We start from the raw sequence: 26,960 nt of genomic DNA on the forward strand, positions 1-26,960 counted from the left end.
TGGAGCTGGGCTGCCGTGAGTCGCCGGCGACGGCGTAGGCTGCAGCCCCTGTGGCAGTGGGTTGCCATGGGCTACCGTGTGTAGCCAGCAGCCGCCGTGAGCGGCCATCCGGAAGCCGGCGACTGATCTGCCTCGCTCGGGAAGAGCGCAATGATGGTGCCGACTTGGGCCAGTGAAGCAACGTCCTCCACAACTAGTCTGAAGAACAAAACAAAACGACAGCAACTTGTCTGTTCCCCTTCCCCCAATTCCCCAGCACTGTTCCCATCCCCTCAATTCCCCAATAAAAATCTTTAAAAAATAAAATAAAATAAAAATAAAAAATAAAGTATAAAACTGAGTGCATTTTCTTCACTCACAACCAAGGACACCCAAATTCCCCGCTCTAGTGCCCAGCCCAAGGCCTCCTTGAAGATCGGTGCTCAGCCTGGTCAGCAGGGGCTGGGGGGACACGAGGTGAGGACCGGGAGTGCTTTCTCTTCCCGGTCCTGAAGCCTGCAGGGCACATGGGCTCCCCAGTGCCAGGTTCCCAGAGGGCCTGCCTTCTCCAAGAGACCTCCCCAGGCCCACAGGGCAGCTATCCAGCTGGCAGCTGCCTGACCCAAGCGCGATATGCCAACTCCTCCATGTGGCCGGGCTCTGCCGGCCCCTAGAGACGCCAGGAGTCCTACCAGAGGCCTCCACAGTTCTTCATCTAGGGAGCTAGGCCTCAGGCTGGGTGCGCATCTGCCCTGCGGGGGGAAGGTAGGGGGTTGCCCCTCACGTCCACACTCTTCTATGCTTGAGAGTTCGCTTTAACACTTACGAGTCAATAAGCCATCACTCCAACACCCTGACAAAATTCCTGACTTTGAGCTTGCCCTGTCCCAGGCACCGTGTGGTGTACGCCTCCTGACTGGAATGCCACAAACACTCAGGAAAAACACTCACCAAATGAGGCTGGTGCAATTGTCTTAATATCTGACAAAATGGACTTTACAGGGAAAGCATTACTAGAGAGAAAGAGGGACCCTTCATAAAAACAAAAGGGCCAATTCATCAAGAAGATACAGCAGTTATAAATTCACGTGCACCTAATACCTCGATGACAAAATAATTGAAGCAAAGCCCCATCTATCAGAAGTGGGCAGGTCCAGCAAGCAGAAAATCAGTGAGCGCACAGGGGACTCGGCAGCACCGCCATCAGCTGGACAGAGTGGACAGAGTGGACCACTCCATCCAATGGCAGCACACACGGTTTTCTCGAGCTCCCGGGGAACACTCAGACACACCACATTCTGGGCCATCAAACACACCTTAACAGCTTTAAAAGGATAGGGATCATATGATACCTGCTCTCAGACCACAATGGAATTAAGCTAGAAATCAGTAACAGAAAGATAACTGGAAAATCCTAAAGTACGTGGAGATTACACAGCACACTTCTAAACAACACACAGGTCAAAGAAGAAATCTCAAGAGAAATTTTAAAATACTATGAACTAAATGAAAACACAACTTATCAAAATGTGTGGGATGCACTGAAGCAGAACCTTGAGGTTATTTCACAGCAGTGAATGCATATATCAGAAAAGAAAGACCTAAAGTAAATAATCTAAGCCTTCACCTCAGGAGACTAGAAAAAGAAGAGCAAATTAAATCTAAAGCAGGCAAAAGAAAAGAAACAATACAAGTTACAGCAGAAATAAAAAAAAAAAACTGAGAAACAGAAATCAGTAATCAGTGACACTAAAAGCTGGTTCTGTGAAAAGAGAACTGATAAACCTCCAGCCAGAGCGGCTGAGAAAAAAAGAGCGAGGACACAAATTACTACCATCGGAACTGAAAGAGGGGACATTACTTCAAAACTCATGGACATTTAAAGGACAATAAAGGAACGCTATGAATAACTCTATTCCCCCAAGTTTCATTACCGAGATGAAATGCACCAAATCCTCAAAAGGCACAATCTGCCAAAACTCACGCAAGAAGAAAGACAATCTGAATAGGCCTGTATCTATGAAAGAAACGAATAATAACCTTCCAAAGCAGAAAGCACCAGGCCCATATGGCTTCACTGGTGAATTCCTCTAATATTGAAGGAAGAAGTTATAACGATCCTCTACAATTTCTTTCAGAACACAGAAGCAGAGGGGATGCTTCCTAACTGACACTATGAGTCAAGTATCACCCTGATCCAAAGCCTGACAAAGCCATCACAAGAAAGCCACAGACCAATCTCTCTCATGAATATAGATGTAAGAATACTCAATGAAATATACTCAAATCAAATCCAACAATGTATAAAAGTTATGCACCACGACCAAGCGGGATTTACCCCAGGAATGTAAGAATGGTTCAACATCTGAAAACCAACTAATGTAATCCATCACATCAACAGGCTAAAGAAGAAAAATCATATGATCATATCAACAGATGCAAAAAAAGCTTTTGATAAAATCCAGTACCCATTCATGATAATAGCTTTTATGAACTGGGAATAGAGGGGAACTCATCAACTTGATAAAAAATACCTACAAAAACCCTACAGCTAACATCATACTTAATGGTGAGAAAGCAGAAGCTTTCCCACTAAAATGAGGAACGAGGCATGGATGTCCTCTCTCACTATTCCTTTTCAACATCATACTCGAAGTCCCAGCTAAAGCAACAAGACAAGAAAAAGAAAGAAAAGGTAGTATACAGACTGGGAAGGAAGAAACAACACTTGTTCTTTAGTTAGCAATTTAGGGTTTTGAAAGCCTTTCTCCAAAGGAGAAAGTGGCTAGTTTCCCAGGCATATATAAAACCAATTACCTAGTTCAGAGCTCTGTAACACTTAACCTTATGAAGTTCGTAAAACAGCAGGAAAAACACTTTTTTGTGGCTGGTCTGAGAGTGAAACACAATTCAGAACAGCATCTACAGGAACTTGCACAGCACATCAGAAAGAGCAAACTGCAGCAAACCCACAGAGCTGGAAAAGGAGCCCAAGACCACGTTCCCAGACAGCTGTCCCTGGGGCAGCGATGCCCCCGGAAGGAGGAGGTAATGCCTAATTTTCTAGTCTCTGGAGGGACCTTTCCCATCCCCAGTGGCGGGGCGACTATATCTTAGGAATGCCCATGGTGTCAAAAACATAGCAGACCATCAAAAATAATCTGTCTAGCTTTAAAACCTTACAGAATAAGTTTGTATGCCCCTACTTTTCTAGAGCAGGATTTTGCAAATGACAGTTTTGTTTTTGTTTTTGAAGACAGAAAAGAGAAGTAAATGAAACATGTTCAAAAGGTTTTGCATCAGAAATGTTTCTATCCTCACGATCCTTGGTCTTCTAACTACCTGATCATGGTATTAGAAATGAAAGCGTGATCTAAAATATACGTGAGGAATACCTAGCAGTTTTCAGTAACCACACCTAGAGTATCCATAACTCGTACTTTACCTTTCCATGCTATCCTCTTCCAAAGTTATCTCCATAAATGTCTTCAGCTTTCTGTGAACAGTGGCTGCAGCATCCTGCACTTTTGAACTTTTATGTTTACCTATGGGAAAATTATATTAAAGTCAGAAAAAAAATTTTAACACTGCCACACAAAAACAAACATACTCTGCCATCAATGTAGGCAATTTCAATACAACTGGGCCTACCCACCATGCCCTTTGAGTTAACCCACTTAGCGACCTGTGGACAGAACTGTCCCCTTCAAAGAGACGTGAGAGGATCAAGCAAATGCTGATGAAAGCACCTCTCAGCTCTGAGGCAGAGATCCCACGAACAGGATCCCCAGAGTTCTGACCATGCCCTCAGAGATGCTCACTTGTGCCTCCATCAGAAATCACAACCTACACATTTCAGAGTCACCGTCTGTTTGGCAAATATTTAAGTTCCTATTAAGTACTAGGTGCTCCTTGGCAACCCAGTCCCTATCCTCACACCGTCATCCTGCAGATGTCAACTCGGGGCACTTTAGGGAAGTCTGCTCTGATGCTTGGCCGAGGGCCAATTAGTTACAAAGTATTATCGTAAGACTGCAGACATAGATGCATATATGAAGGCTTATATATGAAAGCTTGTTTTGACAAGAGCACTCTCTATGTATAACATACTAACTTGGAAAATAATTTCAACATTAAAACTATACAAAAATATACAAAATCCATCTGCAGGATGTTACTGTATCTTACACTGAGGTAAGCCCTTTGTAGGTATTGCCAATTATTTTTCCAGGACTATTTCAACTGGCTGGGATATTCACAATAGGCAAGGTTAAGGCTTAAGTGAAACAGCAGATAAATTAAATATCAACACCAAAACATACCATCATTAGCAAAAATATATTCTGATTTTTAAGCATAAGCAATACATGACAAATCAATAGAAATTAAATTTGGAGGCACAGAAAGAGATATGCAGTGCGTCCAGAGGGGAGAGGTGACAGGACAGGAACTGCGCTAAGGAGCACGGGGCTGGCTGCTGCGTGGGCTGCTACAGGGTCAGCTGAGGAGAGGGAGCCCAGCAGACAACACGTCAGAGCAGGGAACTCAATGAACATGGGAGTAACAGTTCTGAGAGATCTACACAGCAACCGCCCAGACAATATAAGAGAAATTTAACCAACCTTTATTAATAACCAAAATAATATGCATAACAGCTGTGAGACATACAATTCCTTCAATATCATCAGACGTAACACACGCTTTTAATTCATCTAGAAATGACCTGCAATAATAAACATCAGAAATTACTCGACAGTATATAGCCTAATACTTTATAGGAAGACAATTATAGGTCAGAGTCATCAACCACCGTGAATTCCAGCTTTCAGATAACATGGGAGGTTATTAAACCCTTCCCATGCTTCTCACTGTCAGTGTGCCAAATCATAAAGGTAAGGCATTAAAATAAGATGATGATGCTAGACAGAGAGCTGGGACAGTCTGGTAGGTGGGAAAAGCTACTCTGTATGCCCATAATACATGCAATGAAAATTTAATATGTTATTGAAAAATAATTCATAGCTGTTAAAACAATGCTGTTATAAATTTTCTTTGAAATATCTGCTATTCAAGTTCCACAGGTATCAAATACCTGCAAAACTATTCTTTTGTTAATCCATCAGTGATTCATGTGCCATAAGAAGCCTACAATTTAAGAGAAACAACACGAGCCGTGTGCCGGATAGAGACCACATTTGCGTTTAATGCATTCAAGTTTGGGGAGTACACACCGTAAGAAGTGTTTCACGGCACTTTAACAGAGACTATTTGGATGAGTATGTTTTACAGAAAGTTAGAATTTCTCTTTGCATAAGTATAATGTAAATAGTTTTAATCACTGATAAAATGAGAGAAAATTCTATGGAATGTTTTTGTCAGAAAAAAAAATGCAACTCAGAAATTTGAAGAGTGAAAGGAATAGAGCAAAATCTACTGAGTGCCTGCAGCCACAATAAGAGTATCAAGACAGTAAAAATGGTTACCTGACCACATTCGGAGATTTTATGATTATTCCTATTAAACACCTTGAAAACGGTGGAAGGTCTGAAAGGCACTCTGGAGGGGCAAGCTCTTCTACATCAGAAACCTAGAAAAAATTTCAAATGAGTAATTTATAAATTGAGACTGAGGCTTATAAGATTATTATTTTATACTGCTTTGGGTTTTCTTCAACACTTGAGAAAGGCTTTCCAAAGACACACAAGAATGATTTTATTAACTGTTACAATCTCTACAATAATTAATTAATCTAGTCTTATACACAGGGTTGTCTTATTTATTGGATTGTCGGAAAAGTCATGACGTATTTTTTCTATTTTTCGTTGCAAAAATACGTCATGACTTTTCTGACAACCCAATAGAGTGAAAAAAAGAGATAGACATGTCACTCAACAAGCCTTTCGTCAAACAGCCTTTAATTTGGTATCATCTTCTGTAAATAATGAGTATTCACACCCAGCAAATGTCAGTCATTACTCTTCCTAGCCCAGATCCGATTTTCCCAATTTCAGCATTACTGACACTGTGGAGGGATAGGGCCTTGCTGTGGGGGCGCCCTGTGCACTGTGGACACTGGGCAGCATCCGTGGCCTCCACCCACTGGATCTCAATAGCACCCCCTCCCCAGCTGCGGCCGATGTCCTCTGGAGGATCAGTGGGTACCGCCGGTTGGATCCACAGAGGGGCCCTCCCGGGACCTCTGCCCTTCATTATCAATTTCAGAGTTTGAAGTCATCCATTCTCAGTGAATGAACTTCACGTGCCAAGGGAAAGCCTCCTGGGAAAGCTTGAATCCAGCGTGCCTGCCCGTCCCACCTGGAGCTGAGGTATGACCATTCTTCCCACCACTAACTATCTCTGGCCTCTCTCTCGGAGGTCTTAGGGAGTTTCCCTCGGGCATGACGACATAGCACTTCCTATACGCCCTCCTATAATTCCCCTACTGGGATTCATAAAGCTAATTTGTATATTAAAGTCAATCATCATTACATGTGAGATAGCACTGTTTCTCATTAAAATGCTTTACATCTTAAATGTTGTAAATGCATTTCTGATACAATGACACAAATGACTATTACTGGTTTAAATAAAAGTGTATCTTGAGATTTTTAGCATTTTTAGAGGAAAACTATGTGACAAGAGCACGGGGTAGGAGGGTACTAATTGGAGAACGCCGTTCTAAGATCTGTGATGTGCAGGTATAATCTCTGCAGGGCGACTGTGATGGGTTACACACGCATACTTAAATCTCCAGAGAAACCACTGAAAAACGTCACGAAGGACAATATAAAGTCAACAGCGAAGACAGAACAGTACAAATACTTGATTCATCACAAATTAGCAGGAAAGCAAACAGCAACATGGGCAACTTAAACCCAAGCATAGTAATCATTTCATTAAAATCAATAGATTAAGCACCCCAACTTAAAGGCAGAGATTATAAGACTGGACAGAAAAAAGAAAGGCTCCCATGTGGAGTTTATAAGGAACACGTATAATGAAAAACCGGTGAACAGGGTAAGAAAGGCGATGCTACGCAAAATACAAGGGCCAGGCACACAGGCTGTGTGATGACCGCACTGCAGACAGGCGTCACGTAGTAACAACCATCAAAAAGACCAAACAGTCTCAGGTGTTCCTGTGCCTCGGAACAAAGCCCCCCAGGCACGGAAGGAGGACCCCTAGGACAGGCGGACAGACGAAATTGGTGAGGACAAAGAACACAGGTCCACAGACCTTCTGTGAAGTAGGAAGACAGGGAAATTTAAATAAAATCATACATATGTTCAGCTTTGCGGGCGAAACAATCTCTACACCTACTCAACTCTGCTGTCTTAGCAAAAGAAGCCACAGAAAATACTTGAAAAATGGGGTGGCTGCTCTCCAAAACGGCTGTGTTCACAAAAGCAGAGAGTGGGCCAGGTTGGCGGCACACAGGCTGTCAATGGACTTATTTATCGTTGTCAGCTACTGAGCTCAGTGAAGTGATAAATTCTAGTCCTTTTTACCCTGCGTATAATCTATTAATAGCAGTTACTTGCTCAAACCAAATGACCTCCCTGCAAGGTGTAAGAAGGGCCTCATATTCTATTAATGTTTCAGAATATAGGTAACTTTTTAAATATTCATGATCTTATTATAATACAAAATTCATACCATATATATCCAAACATTCATATAATTGGATGATATTCCATGTCAGGTTTCATCTCTTCATTATTTTTACTCTCGTAAGTCCCTCAATACAACGAGGGTTGCACGTGGAAAAAACAGCACTTTTTGTTCTGACTTGAAGTATCTTTAATCAAGTGGGCTAGTCATATAAAATAGGCCATTACTAGGAAAAGAGCCAGTCCTCTACAGGGTGGGAGTGAGGACATTATGTGTCTGCACTCACAGCAGAAGCAGGAGACAAAAGGAGCAGGACAGAGGCGTGGACTCCTCGGAAAGTGCAGCTCAGGAGGGTCTGGCATCCTGAACACCATTGACCAGGACCTCTGCCTCGTCCATAGAGGACTTAAGGATCAGCAACTCGCTTCCATCTCCAAAACACGGCAAAAAGAAATGTTCACAATGGAACGACTAGTGTGGTTCTAATCGAGAATGACTAAGTCCTTAACAGGCTGTCTGTCCCAACAGCACACAGGCTCTACAACAGGAACTGGCTGTGAAACTGCGAGGTCCGGCTGCCGGAGAAGCAGACGCCCCACTAACTCTGAGCTCTTAAAAATACTTGTTAAAACACAAAAATGTGCTGCTGGCAGAGGAGAGCATCTTTATAGTCAAAGGAAACACAGTGGTTCCTGGACCAACAGAGCAGACTTCACCTTGCGCAGTCGGTGACTTATCTCGACGACAGAAGCAGCAATCAGAGTGGACAGCACACCCCGGTGAACCGGCGTGTCCGCATGCCAAGACTGAACGGTCATTATAAAGTCATGAAGAGGAGTCTGAACAGAATACAGGAGCTACAAGAAAACACATCAGGGGTTTTTAGGGGTTAAATCAGGAAGACATTTTGAGGACCAGTGTTCCTACTGTCCTCCCCCGGGCCCAGGGTCCCTCATCACATCTGCCTCCATCAAAACCCACTCCCTTCCTTCCCGCTGCTGACTCAAATCCCTCGGGCACCGCGGCTACCAGAGGACAGGGCTGAAGCCCACCCGGAATTTCCTTCCCGACATTCTTTCCCCACAAGAAAAAACAAAAAACCCAAGCATAATAAAAATAAGCCTCCCCAAAAATAATATTAATAAAGAGAAAAGGAAGGAAAGAAAAGATGAAGAGACACCACTGACGTTATAAGCAGACATCAACCATGACGGCATGGGCTCTGAATGAAGCTGCACAGCCAGTGGTGAAAGATTTGGAGAGAATATAAAAGATTTTGGCACAAATTACATGACATAAACCGACCACAGATATTTGAACATCATCAAAAACAGAAACATTTCGAATTAACTCAAATATGAACTAAGCTACGGAAAATACGGCTATCAACCTTCAATTACCTCTATCAGCTACGTACAGAATAAAACTGAAAGTTTTCAATATTTCAAAAACATCCTAGCATGGAAGCATTTTTTAAAATCTTCATTAAAAAACAATAGCTTATTCATATTTTTAAATCACTACTTAGAAAAAACAACGGCCCTCTCTGATGACAATGATTTTAGAAGTAAAGCCACTCTGGCCCCTGGGTCGCTCAATGACCACTTCACATCAGCTTCCAATCAGCACAGGGGACTGTGGGTACTGCCAGCTCTGCCCTCTCACTTCCACCCAGAGGTCAGGAAGCGCTAGCAGGGTAACCCAAAGCTACCTGTCAGTGGAGGGAAGGTTTTGTCATCTACACATAATCAATATTCTCAAAAGTGTATTTTATTTGGAAAACCCTGTGAAATAACAACTGAGCCCCGAGGAGACTACTGCAATTACAGCTCTGCCTCCCGTCCTGTTTGGCAGGCAGGCTCCCGCTGTGGGCCTGGGACCAGAACTCAAGCACCTGTTCCCAGGCTGCCAGCCCCAGGTATTACCTGGGCAGGCATTACTATCTCACATAGCAGAGTGCCCCACTCTCAGGAAGCAGACCTGAGCAATGGCGCCTGGTGCTTCTCTCCCACACCAAGCTGCCCCTAACCCAACAGCCCAATGACACAGGCAAGCGCTGAGAGCCCGCACACAAGCACGGACCCCACGCAGCCTCGCCCTCAGGGAGCACTGGCCAGTGCACATCTCAGACCCCGTCCTGTACACATGAGTACCCGCAGGCCTTCTTCAGGCTGCTTCCTAAAGCTCCACGCCATACATTCCAACATCTTCTGAAAGACTTTCTGGACCGTGTCAAACAGCGTTGCAACTTCATCTGAATCTGTCTTCTCCTTCAAGGAACTCCCGGTTACCTCCTTCAGAATGCCAAGAAGTAACGCGACGTAAAAGAATCCCTTCACTAGAAAGAAGATTGGACAAATCAGTTATCAGATCACGTAACGCAGTTGAAATCATTACACACTTTCGCTCACACGTGTGTTATGGTAACTTAAAAGATTGAAAGAGCCAATACTAGGTCAACATAGATAAACAAAAGCCGTTCCTTTAAACATAAAACCAGTACCTCCAGGAAAAGCGTGTCTGACTCCGTTGCTAAGAGCCTTGCTCACTGCACCTATGGGCAGTGGGCCCTGAACACCTGGGTTAGAGAATACCCTACTTCTCCCATCACAGCGATGCCAAACCAACACCAGCTCTATGGTCCAATTCTGAGGTGGCCCGACAGCTTTCCAGATACGATCTAGCAACCTCAGAGGCCAACTCTTAAACTCCTAACACCTCGTGGTTTATTGATTGTCTTTCTCTTCCGATTCACCACCTTCACTGTGTTGTATGAATTCAGTAAAATGTTTTCCATGTGTGAACCTAAATCCTACAATTCACCCCCGAGACTCGAATTTACCTCCGTTTATAAAGTAGATTAATAAGATACAATAAGCTCTACTTGAGACAGATATGAAGCTACTAACCCAAATCCCAGTTTATCTGCTAAAGTAAATAAAATAAATGGTTGTGTTCCAGTCGAGTTTACTCTTCAAAAGGTCCATGGCACTACCAGAATCATCAAAAAGTTTCTAAAATCTTTGCATTGTAGAAACTTTCAATAAAGTAATCTTTTATTTAAGACGACGAGAGACACACATGCCCCAAAGATGTAGTCATTTCAGTGGAACAGGCAGTAACGGAGCGCTGAGCCCTTTAAACAGTACAAACAGCCCAGGGGAGGCCAGCGCGCTGAGGCCCAGAACACAGCGTCTGTCCTCTCACACCCACCCTCACAGCCGCTGAGGAGAACCACACTCTGACCCAGTATCCAGAATTATTGACAGCAATCTAAAAAGTTAAAAAAATTTAAATCAAACGATTTCATTATATTCAAGCATTATGTGCCTTATAACCAAATATACAGACAGTGTTAAGTACCATACGACAAATTACTGAAGATATGTCAGAATGCACAACTATGTAAAACAGAAGACACTGACTAGAAGTTCTTGCTCCTCAGAAGTGAACTGGCTCACATGCAATGCTAGGCCAGGCCTGACATCGGTCTAACACTGTGTGACCACGAGTGCCATCAGTCTAACACTGCGTGACCGCGAGTGATGTCAATCTAACACTGCGTGACCGCGAGTGACGTAAGTCTAACACTGCGTGACCGCCAGTGACGTCAGTCTAACACTGCGTGACCGCCAGTGACGTCAGTCTAACACTGCGTGACCGCCAGTGACGTCAGTCTAACACTGTTGGCTAGACGTGCTGTCAGTCTCACGCTGCACGGCGGCTCCCGGGTTTCCCAGCAGGTTAGTGTCTCAGGCCACCACGTGTCTGCAAAAGGGCAGCAGCCACACGGAAGTGGCCCCACCAGTCCTTCTCCTGGCTCAGCCGGGAATGGGCTCCCAGCCATAAGCCTGGGCCACCATCTACATCAGTCTCCCTTTACCTTTTCATTTAAGACCGAGTCCATATTTGTTGTACCACATGTTAGAAATGGAACCTTCCGTTCTAACTGTGCTGATCCTTTCTGCTAGGATTATCGTTCTCGGTGTGGTGACACAGCGCTGTCTGAAGTCAGCGCCACGTCGCCGTTTCCCACAACCCTGTCACTCGGTGCCTGAATTTGCAGAATGCATGCTGTTTTTTGAAACATACATATTATGTTACAGCTGAAACTCCTGTAATTTTGTGAGCGTAGATCTCTACATTTGGGTTATGTGTGGAGACCCGGCTGTCGTCAAGGACGTCTCTCCTGGAATACACACTTGAGCGTGGAGAAAGCCCTGTTTAATTAGTGATAATACATATGTGATAGTTTTTCAATTACAATGTTTTCTTAGGACTCCAGGGCGCAGGAGACTCTGAGTCTACCTAGCTAAACCGCTGAGTGCAGTCCTGTTTGTGACAGGACTACAGCGACAACCCCAGAATTGATTCTCTCCTGGGGAACTCTGATAAATACAGTCCTTTGTACAAATCCAAATATCATTTCAGTTTGGTCAGACATACAGTCAGTAACTTAGGACCTTATTTGGGGGACAGATACCTCTATGTAATGAAACTGGCTACATTGGAGATCTAAAATTCTCATTAGCTCCTCAGAAAAGAAAATTTTATAAATACCAAAAATAGATTCGGTCCTCTGGGGGGAAACAATTCCTAAATGATAAATGAAGTTTAAAAAAATGCAAATCATTTTTAATGTTTCAATTGTTAAGATTAAGTTTAAAATGCTGTTTTCTCAATAGAAAATAAGTTATTTAAAACTAATAATATTTGTTCTATTTAATACTTAGTCTTTAACTTTGGAAATTTTAAACAAATAATGTATAATCTTGCATGCAGTTACAGACTAATTTAAGGGAACATATACTCAAAAGAGCAGAGTAACTGGTACCTCAGCTCCAGGATAGTCCAAGCGCCAACCTTGGTGGCAGTAGCTGAACAGAAAGCCCGTGCAGGACCTGCCACCCAGACCCTGGGGTCTGCGTGACAGGAGCAAGATTCCAGGTGACTAGCTTTAAACTGAGCGGCAGACTCATTGAATCTAATTTTCAAAACATGATGTTGAATTTGCTAAAAGATAATCTTATTTGCAATCTCTTCTAGCAAATATCTAAGCTTAAAGAAACTTACAGATCGAATTCTCAAGTTTCTATAGAGCTCAGACAAAAGCAAATGTCACATTAGGATGCACAGTAAGAACAACTAAGAAACCGTGTGTGCAGCGACTTGGCTGCCCCAGGGAGCTGGGGGGCTGAGGTCAGGGGTCAGCCCAGCCATGCTCCTCTTAACCTGGCTGTGACCAGAAGTGCAGGAGACACACTGGACCACAGCCCCACTCCTCCCGCCATGTGCTGGGGCTGTGAGAAGGGGCCACTAAAGGCCCGGCTCGCGAGGCTGGCCTCTCACTCACTCACTGCACACATTTAACTGAGTACCGCGTGTGCAATAAGTATAGGACCCATGGTATTGGTTCCCAGGGGTTACCCTGTCCTTGGGGTAACAGCAACTTCCCAGTGGTCCTGGGGGGGCATTAAATAATGCCTAACTCACCCCCCAGTGGCCAGGGGAGGCAACGAGAACCATCGTGAGCTTTGCCAACAGGTGCCAGGAAGGGGCACAACCACTGGGTGGCCTCTGCACCAGCCCACACGTGGCCAAGTCACCTGACAATCAGCGAACCGCATGCAGAAGACCCCATGGCCTCATCAGGAACTCCCGACTTAGTCGCATTCAACGCCAGGAGCACCTCTGAACTCCCAGGCGGCATCAGCCTGTAAATTCCTTTTTTGGCGTAAGCTAGTTTGCATTCCGTATCTATCACTTTAAAGTGAGAGTCCTGACCAGCATAGTGAGGGGAGAAGACGAACTGGTTTGACTGTTAATCGCTCTAAACTCGTCCTTTCATGAATAGCGTATACCTGTGTGCATGACTGCAAGACTCCACTGCAGAAGCTGTATCTGAAACTTACAGTCACCAAGGCCAACCATAATGACATCTTTGCATACCGTCAGGTAGGTCTGTAAGAGACAGATGAGCAGAAGTCAGTCACCAACCAAAGGGGTCAATCCAGCCGGGAAGGCTTCTAACAGCTCAGACAGCCAATTTTCACAAACATGTTACGTGAAAACAATTTCCATAAAGATACATTAATTCTCACTTTGTTTCCTTAAGAAATCTAGAAACACATTTTATGTAATTCCACAAACATTACTGAACACCTATTACATGCAATGTGTAAAATTACATTAAAATGATGCAGTTTATGCTTTGTGAAAAGATAAACTCCAGATGCTCAAATGCACTGTAAATTATTAAGAATGGAAACACTGTTACTACAACAGAAATAGTTTTAAGTGTCTAAGTTACAACTTTAAAATAGAAAATAAAATCTTGAAGCACGTCACAAACTCAGGAAGCAGAAAGGTTTCTGTGTCTTAAAAATTCTAACCTGGATGATTTGCTGATACACCACCCTGTGAAGCTTCAGATATTCTTCTTCTTGATCTTGAATAAAAGATAAAACTTTGCTCTCTAACCAAAACCCAGTGTCTTCCAAAACAGACAGGGACACTTTTTCTTCTGCGCAGAACTGTCCAACGACAACAGAAAGAGAAATTAGCAAGGGGCCCAGCTTTGGCGACATGCTTCCTGGACTGACCCAGAGCCAGAGGCGGACACACCTTGTGCTGAAGGTGGATGCTCAAGCGACAGTGGAGGCTGAAGGCCCGCAGGGCAGCAGCTTCACTGAAGCGGTGAGGCTGCCCACCTGGCGACTGCAGCATCGATTCCAGATCTGCCTGGAAGGTAAAAAACCTGACACTCAGAGGCACTAGGAGGGAGACCTGTGCAGCAGAAGCGATTCCATAACACAGCACAGCTTTCCCAGAAAGGCAGTCTTCCCTCCCTCCCCCTGCAGACTCTCCCTCCTGAGGGACCACAGGAACTTTTTTTTTTTTTTTTTTTTTTTGATTTTTATTGGGGAATTGGGGGGATGGGAACAGTGTTGGGGAATTGGGGGAAGGGGAACAGACAAGTTGCTGTCATTTTGTTCTTCGATCTAGTTGTGGAGGATGTTGCTTCACTGGCCCAAGTTGGCACCATCATTGCGCTCTTCCCTGGCGAGGCAGATCAGTCGCCGGCTTCTGGACGGCCGCTCACTGCGGCTGCTGGCCGCTCACGCTGGCTGCTGGCCACACACGGTAGCCCATGGCAATCCACTGCCACAGGGACTGCAGCCCACGCCGCCGTCGCCGGCGACTCACGGCAGCCCAGCTCCAGGTTGAGTTGTTGTTCAGCATCTTAGCTGTAGAGGGCAGTGTCACTGGCCCTCATATGTGGGATCCGAACCGGGGCTCTCTGGCATCCCAAGCGAGTTCTTAACCATCGCGCCACTCGGCCGGCCCCACAGGAACTTTTAAGTTACTGCTTAAGGAGCCCTGAGGATCCAACATGTTGGAGCCTTTGCTCCTGGGGAGAACTGACCCATAATTGGGGAGGGGCATAGGCAGCCCTGTGAGGGGCAGGGAAAAACGGAGGGAGGAAAGGAGAGGGAGGGAGGGAGGGAAGGAGAGAGAGACTGAGAGAAGGACAGAGAAAGGCAGTTCTTACTGGGACAACTCTCATCACAGGCAGGGTGGGGATCCAGACTGATCAGACTCCCCAACCACGCCCTAACCGGAGCCACACCCACCCACCACACCCCAATCAGGAACCACGCCCCCTGGCCACGCCCTAACAGGAGCCACGCCTGGTGTTTGGAAACGCAAACGCGAGGGAGTAGGTGTTAGTTACGATGGTGCGGGGAGGTGGGTCCCCCAAGCATTTCATAAGTGGTAATGCCAGTTGTGCCCCTGATGGGGAACATACCTCCCATTTGCCTAGAACCCACAGGCAGCCCTACTTGCTACACCAGTGCAGCCAGTGTCCAGATTCGTCCACGGTCGAAACTGCAGCGCGGGGACTGAAGCGCTGTCCCCGTCAGCCCCGCCCCTGGATGGCTGTGCGCCTCCTCCTCTCCCTTCAGACCCTGCTTCCCCATCCAACGCCTGGTGCTGGCGCATCGGAGGCTCTGCCCTAGCACAGCCAACCGCAGGCAGTACACAGGCTGCTCCAGGGCTGGTCCTGGTGGAGATGGCCAGAGAGCAGTGAGGAGAGGAGGAAATGGTGACATAGGAAACACTCTCCCCAGAGTCTTAGGAAAGCCTGCCAAGGACTCTGAGTCCCACACAGATGGACAGGAGCAGAGCAAGAGACCCTGGGCAGATGGCGTGTTCTGAGAAACCGGGCTGCCCCATCTTGCCCCCCGCGCCCCCAAGTCACCGAGTCTCATGTCCTCGTCTAAAAATTGGGGGTGGGGATGGTACTAGATAACTCTCAACTCCCTGGGAACACTTTATAACATAAACACAAAAAATTTTAGATCTTACTTGATCACTCCTAATGCATAGAATCACTCCACTTTCATGGCATCTGTTATCTGTGCTATAAAGTTACCTTTGACGTTTCAAGTGCTTTCAAAAGGTGGTTCAGTTTCTTCCGGGGAGCAGCGAGCAGGCACTCCCGATTCTTGGGGTGGGTCAGCAAATACTCCATGTAAACCAACGCCAACTCAGGCTTCACGGGGTGTGTGTCATGGATTTGCACTTTCCGCTTAGATGCTGAGTTGCTCTGAAAGAATGGAAAGCAACACAGTGATACGGTGTCCCCAGGAAAGCATCTCATCTCTAACATGCAGCTCTCCCATCCAGCGCAGTTTTAAAGCAACACTGAGCACGCACACCTTTCTCTGGGGCTGCTCCTCTGGCAGCCAGTCGCAGATGAGCTCCAGCACATGCCCCACGTGTCCCCAGGAGCAGAGGCAGTCTAACAACGTGCAATAGCTCCTGTCTGCTGCTCCTTCCTCTTGGTTTCTTAAGGTGGAAATCACACCACAGCTGAAAATGTCAAATACATACAGTCAGACCGAATATTTCAATAGCAATTTCCCCCCTTTTCTAAAAGATGAGGACAATAAAGTAGCTAAGAGCTGTGGGTACATAAGCCCTCCCTATCACAGGAACTCCTGGACATGCTTCACTGTAGGAATAAACACACTGTTTCCCCACAGTTACTACATGGGACAAGTTCTAACACAAACCCTGCTTCTGAAAATAGCTCGGGAACCCTGAGGTCAGCGCCGCCCAGACATGAGGATTCAGTTATCCATGGCACGCCGCTCACAAAAAACTCCCAGCCTCCTGTTTCTGTGTCATCTCTGTCAGACTCTAGAGCAAGGATTCCTAATTTTAATGTTTAGCATTAAAATATTAAACTTTTTCATAAATATGAATACAAATAAGTAATTTTTACTGTTCAATAAAAAATATAATACATGCCACAAAAGTAGGCCCCTTATGTCATTTTAAATTTAGTAGTGGCCACATAAAAAAAAAAAAAGGCAACAGGAAAAATTAATTCCAGTAACGTATCTTAACTCAATCTAGCCAGTCTCATTTTAAGATGTAATCAGGATAGAAAAGAACTGATGAGACATTGTACATTCTTCTTCTCACCCTGAGTGTGCAGGTCCACATGAACTTGGCACTCACATCTCAACCCTGACGGCCACGCTGCCAGTGTCAGAGCCACGTGTGGCCAAAAGAGCCACGTGCACAGCAGCACAGCTCTAGGGTCTCATCCTGCCAGGCTTGAAAATTACCCCCGACTTTAAGGCTGAGAGACAGCTCTGGTTTCTCGCAGACTCGTGCGGTTTTGCTTAGCAACGCCAGAGCCCCTGGAAACTGCTTCCTGCTATTTTCCTGGCCACATGAGAGGAAGGGAGGCGGGGGAAGCAGCAGCTGGGAACTTAACGCTCACGTGTGACCGACTGCTGCATGCTGGATTAATAACCTGCACAGGCAGGCAGGACCCCCCTCACCGCTGTGCGGGGCAGACAAAGTACCTGAACGCAGGCACAGCAGAAGCTGGCATAAACGACATCAGCATAAATAGAGGGATCTTGCAGCGGTTGTCCTAAAGCATAAAAAGGAAGACAAAGCAAAAGGGCATTTAAACACTGTGATGTGATGACAGCCTCCTCGCATTATTTCCTAACAACCTATTTTCAAAGTTGCTCAGTAGGAACTAGACTGAGGAACTCTTTCTGCATTCAATGGGAAAACCTACACCGATTGGGAAGCCTCATGTCTGATAACTGTTCTCAAAGTTCCATGTCATACTTTACTACTCTGTGTGAGGCATTACTTTGTGCAAATATTAAATACCTACTGTGTGCAAGGCACCAAACTAGATCCTGGGTTTACATCAATAACTAGAAATATACAAGATTTCTTGCTGCCAAGGCTCTGACTTGCATCGTAAAAACAATTGATGAAAGGAAAAAAAATTAATTGTACACAGCCAGAATCCGGAACATAAATCTCAACAGAATGAAGCTAGTCAGAGAAAATATTTTAAATGAAACAATCAGAATATCTTTAGGAAGACTCTCGGTGAAGTTTAATGGAAAATGTATAGGCTTTGGGTCTAGCGAGTGAAATCTAAGCCCACTCAGGTTCTGTGAGCTAACAGGCTGGACAACAGCGCGAAGAGGCTGGTCTCTGAGCATCTTTCCTCCTCGGCAGAACGGGCTGGGTCGCGGGAAGACCGAGCAAGGTGTAGCACACCACACCCACAGGGCCTAGAAGGCCGCGGCGCCTAAGAAATTATCACTACGCTACTACTGTTTTTATCACAACAACGAGGCAAACAGTAGGCCAGACTCCACCAGGACCACTGAATAAAAATATCCTTGTGGTTGGCTGGGAAAATGAGGGGTGGGGGAGCAAAAATAAAAACATTAAAAAAAGCAACAATTTTCCTGAAAATACACATGAAACAGAAACAGGAGCAACATGAAAACATGGTCTGTAATTACTCTGCATTCAGTCAGAGTGAACCCACCGTTACCCTTTAGAGAAAGTATTTTCTTAATGTTCCAAAAGGAGGCTGATAATTACCACTGATCCCACGCTCTGTGCGGCTAACAGGTTGTTTACTCACGTCCTCCATGCTGACTCCACGCTGTTCTCTGAGCTCCCAGGGCGGGCAGCTCTCTTGCCAGGATCCTTTAGAATTAAGTGAATTAACTAACTGAATTCCCTGGGTTCCTAGATACCCCCAGCCATGTGCTCATCTGTCAGCTCATCCAGTGTCTGTGGGCGTCTATTTATCTTCTGAGATTCTTGAGACAATGCTGGCTCCTCACTCCAGCTTTAAAAGCACTGTGACATCAGCAGCCTCGTGGTTTTCTTCCATGGACAGGACATGTTTGCATTTCAGAGGCAGAAGGAGCTCAGATATGAGTCACAGAAATGTGGCTCATGCAAGGAGTCTGCCGCGAGTACACTGACCAGGATGGGAGGTTCTTTGCAATCTTTCCATATTTAAACCACGCGCTCTTTATAACTGGGAATAGTGTGCATTTTGACTATCAGTCTTCTTTTCATTTGTTTTTGAAATATTAACTTTCTTCCCAAGTAAGATAAAAAGTCAAGGAATGAGGCTTCCTTCATCCAAATACTAGTCACACAAGTGGTTCCCTTTGCCCCAATAACAGACATAACTGGAACACTTCAGAAACCTATCTGCTTGCAGTGTGGCGTCAAACACCTAAAACTGCCCACAAACCAGGGGGGACTGCGCCCTGATGTTCACAAGCTCCTCCTCAATTCCCAGCCAACCAAACTGGATCCACCAGACAGAAAACCGACTGCTTACCCTCGACATGTTTCTGAGGACTGGGGACAGGGAGCAGAAAGGCGCGCTGCCTCCGCCCTCGAGAAGGGCGGAGACCCACTACCCTGCACGGGGAGAGCTGGCGGAGCCTTCTCCTCCCACAGACGAGGCCCAGGGCCAGGCAGGGAGGCAGACGGCTCTGCACCAGTGTCACTACAGTGCACCTGCTCACACGGGTGCCCATCTTACCTGAAACACTTTCAGGTACTCGGAGAGCACAGAAGCAAACTTGTCAATGGTGTAGACTCTGGCCTCCTTGTTGGTCTCCATACTTCTGTGGATGCTTTTCCAGAGAATCACAACGATTTCTAATAAACCAGCCATGGAAGCAACATCGCTTACTGACAGGGTTTTGTCCAGAACCTAAGATACAAATAATTTTATTGTGAAAGAATCGAATCATAACAAATACTAAGATAACAGCACTACCTTTGAAAGCACGCCTCAGAATCCTAGACCTAAAGCAGAAATGTAAAGAATATCAAGTCTGTTTTCATGTAACATGGCTCTTCTGTATTTGAGAATCTCTAAGAGGTAAATCTATTGTTAAATTAACCCTATATCCTTTAAATAAAGCCTACATAAATTAAAAATCCTCTAAAAATCAAAATGTATAAACGATTGTCTTTACCTAAGAACATAACACACTAGGGAAAAGCACGCTTTGTCTTTTACTATATCTCCTGATTTGTTAATTAACAGATGTCACTTCTCATCACAAACCTCAGCGTGAACAGACTGGGGGACAATAAAACCTAATTTACTTAAGTGTGATTACTACTAAAACTCAGTTACGAGTTCCCCCTCCCCCCCATTCTACAGGCTGGTAGGTAACACAAGGCTCTGGTGTGATGGCTGGTGCCAGTCGACCCCATTCCGCCATGGGCTTCCTTGGCTTGCTCTAAATTATACCCCATTTACATTCTCCACTTACACTGGCAGGGAGCATCAGTCAGCGTTACATTCTAAATGTTTACCGTAGGCCACAATGAACCACAAAGGACATACACAATTTTTTCAAAAACATTGTTTATAATTCTCCAAAATAATTAGCTTAAGTATTGATACTAAAGGAATGAATAAAAAAAAAAATCCCTAAGGCTAGCGAGAGAGAGAATTCCTTCCTTCCCTCCTTGAGTTCTTAAGTCTAGACTAATAATAAACGGACCACAAACCAGATTAATAGGAGAAAAACCAATTTAATATGTGCGAATAAAAGATGGTCTCTGAAATGAGGAGCCAGCCAGCTTTTTATAACTGTTTAGACGAACAAACAACAAATTTGTGAAGAGCTGACAGGACAAAGACACTTCGGTTTGGCTGTTAATTAGTGAGAGACATAAACCAAGGTTGGGCTCGGCAAGGAAATTAGCAAAAGAGTGATGTGGTTTGTTTATAAAGGCTTTCGGCCCTGGATTCGAAACTCTAGGCATTGTGGAACATTTAGGGCGGCCTGCTCTGGGGCTCGACCCTAACTTCCTCTGGAAATGACACCGCTGCCCAAAGGCCAGGGCTTTTTCTACCCATGAGGGCGGCGTGTCCCACTCACACTCACGTTCTCCTTCTCCCGGCCCTCGTCCTCCTCTCCACACTCTCGGATGGCCTTCTGAATGCAGGCATTCAAGCAGTGGCGGATCACATGCATCAGCTTTGCTAGAATGTTTACAAAAAGCAATCATTAACTTACATGTTTTTGCAGCAAAGTCACCTTCCTGGAAGGACAGTTACAATCCCAGGTAATGACAGCATTCTTTATGGAAATCAGTAAGAGCGGCACGCAGCATGCTGGGGACCGCGTACCTATGTTGGTGCAGGCCGTGTGCTCGTGCGCATGCTGGTAGAACCTGCGGGCGGCCGCGTGGTTCATCTGCAGCAGCGTGACGCAGCGCTCACACCACACCTCCTCCGGCTGGTTCACGGGCAGGAAGGAGTTAAAGATGAGGCTCACCAGACGCCGAGCCACAGGCCGGGTATCTGATTCCAGACGAACCAAGATGTGCTCCATGGGGCATATTTTCCAAAACTGTACAAAGCCAGAAAGCAGAAGGAAACCGTCAACTGTTCCTACCATCTTGAAAACATTTTAGGCAAAGTTTCCAGTGTAATCAAAAGGAACTGCATTTTATATTCGAGAATATTCAGTTCCAATGACTACACCAGAATCTGCGACCCTTCTGCGGAGAAATTAGAATGAATAAATCCTATTTTAAAAAGCCCTGATACTGTACTTCCCCATGTGTAAGACGCACCCTTTTTGGAAAATTTGGGGTCTAAAAACTGGGTGTGTCTTACACAGTGGTTGTAGATTTTTTTACTTCCATCTCCCGCTGAGGACGAGGCAATGTATGAAGACAGTGATTCGTCATCAGACACAGATGAGGACAAGCTAATGGCTGGGAGTTTAGACAGTGATGAGGAGTTGTATGAATTTTATGATGAATAAAACTTGAGTTCAATAACTTTATGTAATACATTTTTTTTCAAATTTCGGGCCCCAAAATTAAGGTGCGTCTTATACATGGGAGCGTCTTATACATGGGGAAATATGGTATATAAGGTTTCTAATTATGAGGCTGTTGAGGGGTTAATTATAATTAATTAGCACCATGCTTGATGCATAGTAAACTCTCAGATGAGAGCTATGATTATCCGTCTAATCATTTTAAAATTGCCTAAAACACCATAACTTTTGGCCCATTAATGTGAAAACTGACTTAAAAAAGTACAAGTTTTGACAGAATGCTAAAGTGGACACCCCATTTCCTACGTCGGAGACATAGAGGCATCACTCAGGAAGCCCCAGCTCCACCAGGACCCTCAGTCCGCAGCAGCACCCCCTCACACAGCATGCCCTCCGGCCCTCTCAGCTGGCTTGCCTAGATGACCACAGGGCCTCCTCAGGTCCACCTGACTGCTGCCAAATAACTGCGCACATCAAACGTGTCCTACTGCCCTCTGCTCCAAAGCATCAAAATTCTCCACGGCCTACAGAAAAGGGCCAAACTTCTAGGCAAGAAATTCAAGACAAGAGGAAAACATCACAGAATAACGGAAAGAAAATGGATTTTAATGGTGAAATGTTCAAATCCTGTCTCAGTCACTTATCAGCTCATAATCCTGTAAAAACACTTAGAGTTAACACAGTTTCCTCATCTGTGTAAAGGCGACACCATCACTGACATACTGGGTTGTCGGAAAAGTCATGATGCATTTTTGCAACGAAAAACAAGAAAAAATATGTCATGACTTTTCCAACAACCCAATTGCTTTTGTTCAAGGACCTGGCTCTCCCGATCATTTCGTCTGTCCAGTATTTTCCATTGGATCTTTCTTACTGGCATGTATTTTCATGTCATTCCAACCTCTGAAAAAGAGCCACACGCAACTCGATCCGAGTTTCCTGCCTCCTTCAGGACCCACTTCCGCTCCTGTACCCCCCTTTTATTATCTACCATGCGTCAGTCATTATTCTGCCTGGGGCCTTTGAGAATAATATGTGGCTCTGGCCCCTCTGACCTCAGTCCTACCATGGCTTACACGGAAATAAAAAGAAAGGGTGGGCCGGCCGAGTGGTGCCTTGGTTAAGAGCTGGCTTGGGATGCCAGAGGGTCCCGGTTAGGATCCCACATATGAGGGCCAGTGACACTGCCTTCCACAGCTAAAATGAACAACAGCTCAACCTGGAGCTGGGCTGCTGTGAGTCGCCGGCAATGGCGTAGGCTACAGCCCCTGCTGCAGTGGGTTACCATGGGCTACCATGTGTAGCCAGCAGCCAGCGTGAGCAGCCAGCAGCCACAGTGAGCGGCTGTCCAGAAACCAGCGACTGATCTGCCTCGCCCGGGAAGAGCGCAATGATGGTGCCAACTTGGGCCAGTGAAGCAACGTCCTCCACAACTAGACTGAAGAACAAAAGNTTCCCATCCCCCCAATTCCCCAATAAAAATCTTTAAAAAAAAAATGAATCAGTGTGTGCCCCAAACGAACCTCTGCAGAGACCTCACCTTAAACCCCTCTGTGCCTTGCCGTTGCAGAGGGTTAAGAAAACAGAAGCACCTCACTGAAACACTAAGCCCAAGCTCCCCAGGCACTTCTGTCCTGTCTTACCTCTCGCTCCCGTTCTCTTGGGCAGACCCATTAATAAACCCAAAATAAGTGCCCTCTCCATCTCCTCACCAGCCATCACCTCAATGATCCTTTGCAAACAGATTTACAGTTCAAACACAACACTAAGCCAAAAATTTCCCTTTCAGATGCCGAACTATAGTTTTAATAAGCTGTTATAACATATTCAATCAAAATTGCAACTGGATTTTTTGTTGATCTTGACAGGGTGATTCTAAAATTTATATGGAAGGGCCGGCCGAGTGGCTCAGTTGGTTAAGAGCTCGCTCAAGAGTGCGACCTCTGAGCAATAGGGTTGCCGGTTTGATTCCTGACCCAAGCTGAGCTGCCACTGAGCTGCCAACAGGTGGCAGAATGGCTCAGCTAAAAATAAAAAAAAAAACAAAAAACAATCCATGTTATTTGGCAGTGATGAGGCCTCCCCAGAACCCCATGCCAGGCCTACCATCCCCCGCAACTCAGGCAACTGTTACTAAGGTCTTGTTTCCTTCCAGGGATATTTTATGTGTATCTGAGCAAATACGTCTGTGTCCCCCGTTTAATAAGCTGGTGGTGCACTCCACACGACTACACTTGCTTTGATGCTTCTGTCTCAGTGGTATTTCCAGCTAAGCTCATTCCTTTTCCACTCAAAGCCTTAAGTCATAAAGCGAACGCACCACAGGGCTGTGCAGCTGACCCTATGCTGATGGACACGCCAGCCTGTTCCCAAATCCCATGCTGTGACGAAACAGCATTTTAAAGTAAATTTCAGAAAACTACTGAGTGGAGGAAGAAAACCCACAAGTAATAATATCAAATAATCATGAAGTTAAGAACCTTATAACTAAGATTTAGCCAAAAGCTGAAGAAAACTCGAGTTAAAGTAAAACGCCATGTACATTATAATAAAACTAATATCTCCTTGCTTCCTTCTTTAAAATGTGGGGGAAGGGGAAATCTCATATTCAACATTTTTCTACGTAATATTTAAGTGCTTACTATATGCCAAGCATTTAAATATTTCAACAAAAACTTTCATGCACGTGATAAAAATATAATTTAAGGTAGGTGCTGCTTACATTAATGTCTTTCAAAAAGAGAACACACATTGATGCTATTTCTAGAAACTTCAATGAAAATCACAACACAAAATTTTATGACAGTGATGAATGGTCAACTATACCAGACATCAATTAGTTTAAATGTGACCACTAAAACTCTGGAAATTAAAACTGCTTTGTCTTTTTGTTGATGAAAATTTACTTATTTTGTGTCTTAATTAAGGAAAACCCACCTTTACCTTACCTTAGCAGCTCTCACAGCTTTAACTTTAAGCAGCATGTCAACAAAAGCCACTCTCACTTTCTCCGAATTGTCATGGAGACTGTATTTTACTGCTGGCAAAAGCTGTTCTAATAACGGGTGGCTTAATTTGTTATCCAAAATTATTGGCAGACACTACAAGAAAGGAGAAAGATAAGAGTTCAAAATTAGAACAAACAAAAAAAGTTCAGGTAAGAAAATATTCAGTTTCATTTTTATGAGAACTGCTAGTAAAATAAACATAACTGCAGAAAATAACTTTTCTCAGTTTCATGCAAAAAGCTTTGAATGAACTTTTAATGAGTTAATAGTTTCAATGACTGATAATCAGTTTATCCACTGTTTCATTCAAACAAGATTTAGAGTGGTTGCAAAATGACATTTCAATACTTTCTCTTAAGTTTTAGGGAATTGAGGGTGGAAAGAAACAGAACAGCTGGTGGGGTGGGCTCCAAAGCCAAGGTCCCAGCACCCTTTAACACACTCATTCTCTGTACCTCCTGACTCGATCCCGCATGGAAACCAGAGGGCACGGGGCCCCCAAGTCTCTCAGACGTGTACCCCACATGGCTTACCCACGTGCACCCTGGAAGGATGGCGGAGCGACTTGCCGAGACAAGCTCAGCCCAGGATCCAGCTTGGAGGAAGCTCTGAGGCAGTCCACCATCTTCACTTTCCAATTAATAGGAAAAGGGATTTTTTCTTTTTTTAAGAGACCTTGTATTTTAAAAATCACACTTAAATATTTACAGATGAGTTATTACAATGCCTGGAATTTGCCTCAAAGTAATTATGGGAGACAACAGATGGGGCTACAGATGAAACAACCGGATGTGTCCTGATAACTGCTGAAACTGGATGAAGGGAGAAAGGATATTTTTGTAGGCTCTTATTCAAAGTGCATAGAGTATACCAGAAAAGACAGTCTTAATGTGTAATAACTTTAAAAAATTGTAAGTACATACAGCTCCTATTTTAAAGTGCTGTGCCCCCCACTCCACAGACTAAAAACTATTTCTCCAGGAGACATTTTTGTAGAAAACACTTTCAATTTGGTTTATTGTACAAACCCTTACTTTGGATATACAACGAAAGTGTCAATAGTGCTGTATCTATGTAAGATTACAGGTGATTTTTAAGTTTTTCTTCCTCTGCATTTTCTCACTATTATTCTACCATACCTAAATATTGCTCATGTAATTTCACGTCTTACCTTAAAGACCGAGCAGCGCACATCAGCTGAGCTTGTGTCAAACGCCAGCTCCCCCGTGACTTTCTTGAGGAGATCAATCAGAATGGTGGGGGGCATCATTTCCCAGTACTGGGACGTTATCTTACAAACCCCGAGTATCCCTGTAGAACGGACCATCGGGTAAGGATCTTCTAAAAGGCTCTGTAAGTAGGAGGGGAAAAGGCTTCAAAACCTTCAGTCAGCTCCCTTTCTATCAAGGTTTGCTTCACCTACAATATTAAGAGTGTGGGTGTTCACAACTTAACAGACACTTCAAGTTATAGAAGCACTGGCCATGCACAGACTCATGCTCTCTGGTCATTATCATTTGCAGCTGAGTACTGAACGAGGACAATCCAGGTATATGGGTGACTTGTCTGCCAATCCCATCCAGAGGACGCTGCAGGCGGACAGAAGGGCCTCCGGCACGGGCTCCAACATTCAGTAGAGTCTGCAAACTCTGGTCTATCAGACACACCCTATGTACGCAACCCCTTGTCTTGAATTCCCAAAGCTCTGAAATGCACTAAGCCCAGAATAAAGATTCTACTTGTAATGAGTTAACCCAGACAACCGTCGTCAGTGGTTGGCTCGTAAAACAAATAGGGACAAGACGTTATGTTTCCCTGAGGAAGGCACACAACGGCTCCAGGAAGAATCAAACACAGCAAACAAAACCCCACAAAAATATGACTCTCATCAACTCTACATTTAACTACCAATTTACAGGAAAACACACAGGGCAGAGGAACATATAAGCAGCACTGCAGGTTCTGTGAAACCCAGATTGAGGGAAACAAGGGAACAACTGGGCTTCTTCAACAACAATAGCAAGAAAGAAAGAGACAGCAGAGAGATTGCTGGAGAGGGAACTGATAGCCCCAGAGACTTAAACAATACGCCGGCCAATCATAGCATATGGCTCTCATTTAGACAGAGTCACACAAAACTGGAAAAAATGTCATTGAAATGCCACTGAAAAACAATGACTGG

At 44.8% G+C, this 26,960-nt stretch overlaps 1 protein-coding gene across 4 annotated transcripts in view; it reads right to left on the reverse strand.

The window, feature by feature from the left end:
* NCAPG2 (non-SMC condensin II complex subunit G2) overlaps positions 1 to 26,960 on the reverse strand; it is a 55,750-nt gene that overhangs the window by 5,887 nt on the left and 22,903 nt on the right. For all 4 annotated transcript variants that reach the window (XM_019659116.1, XM_019659115.1, XM_019659117.1 and 1 more), the window contains 16 exons: positions 25,950 to 26,129; positions 24,719 to 24,871; positions 21,110 to 21,332; positions 20,859 to 20,962; positions 19,499 to 19,672; positions 17,475 to 17,545; positions 16,314 to 16,467; positions 16,028 to 16,201; positions 14,215 to 14,331; positions 13,983 to 14,123; positions 13,452 to 13,551; positions 9,744 to 9,928; positions 8,307 to 8,447; positions 5,463 to 5,566; positions 4,602 to 4,702; positions 3,425 to 3,524 (listed from right to left, as the gene is read on the reverse strand). In XM_019659116.1, coding sequence (XP_019514661.1) covers positions 3,425 to 3,524; positions 4,602 to 4,702; positions 5,463 to 5,566; positions 8,307 to 8,447; positions 9,744 to 9,928; positions 13,452 to 13,551; positions 13,983 to 14,123; positions 14,215 to 14,331; positions 16,028 to 16,201; positions 16,314 to 16,467; positions 17,475 to 17,545; positions 19,499 to 19,672; positions 20,859 to 20,962; positions 21,110 to 21,332; positions 24,719 to 24,871; positions 25,950 to 26,129 — 2,222 coding nt within the window. The remainder of the gene's footprint in view (positions 1 to 3,424; positions 3,525 to 4,601; positions 4,703 to 5,462; positions 5,567 to 8,306; positions 8,448 to 9,743; positions 9,929 to 13,451; positions 13,552 to 13,982; positions 14,124 to 14,214; positions 14,332 to 16,027; positions 16,202 to 16,313; positions 16,468 to 17,474; positions 17,546 to 19,498; positions 19,673 to 20,858; positions 20,963 to 21,109; positions 21,333 to 24,718; positions 24,872 to 25,949; positions 26,130 to 26,960) is intronic.

Source organism: Hipposideros armiger, unplaced genomic scaffold (assembly GCF_001890085.2).
Source record: "Hipposideros armiger isolate ML-2016 unplaced genomic scaffold, ASM189008v1 scaffold_295, whole genome shotgun sequence".
NCBI lineage: Eukaryota > Metazoa > Chordata > Mammalia > Chiroptera > Hipposideridae > Hipposideros > Hipposideros armiger.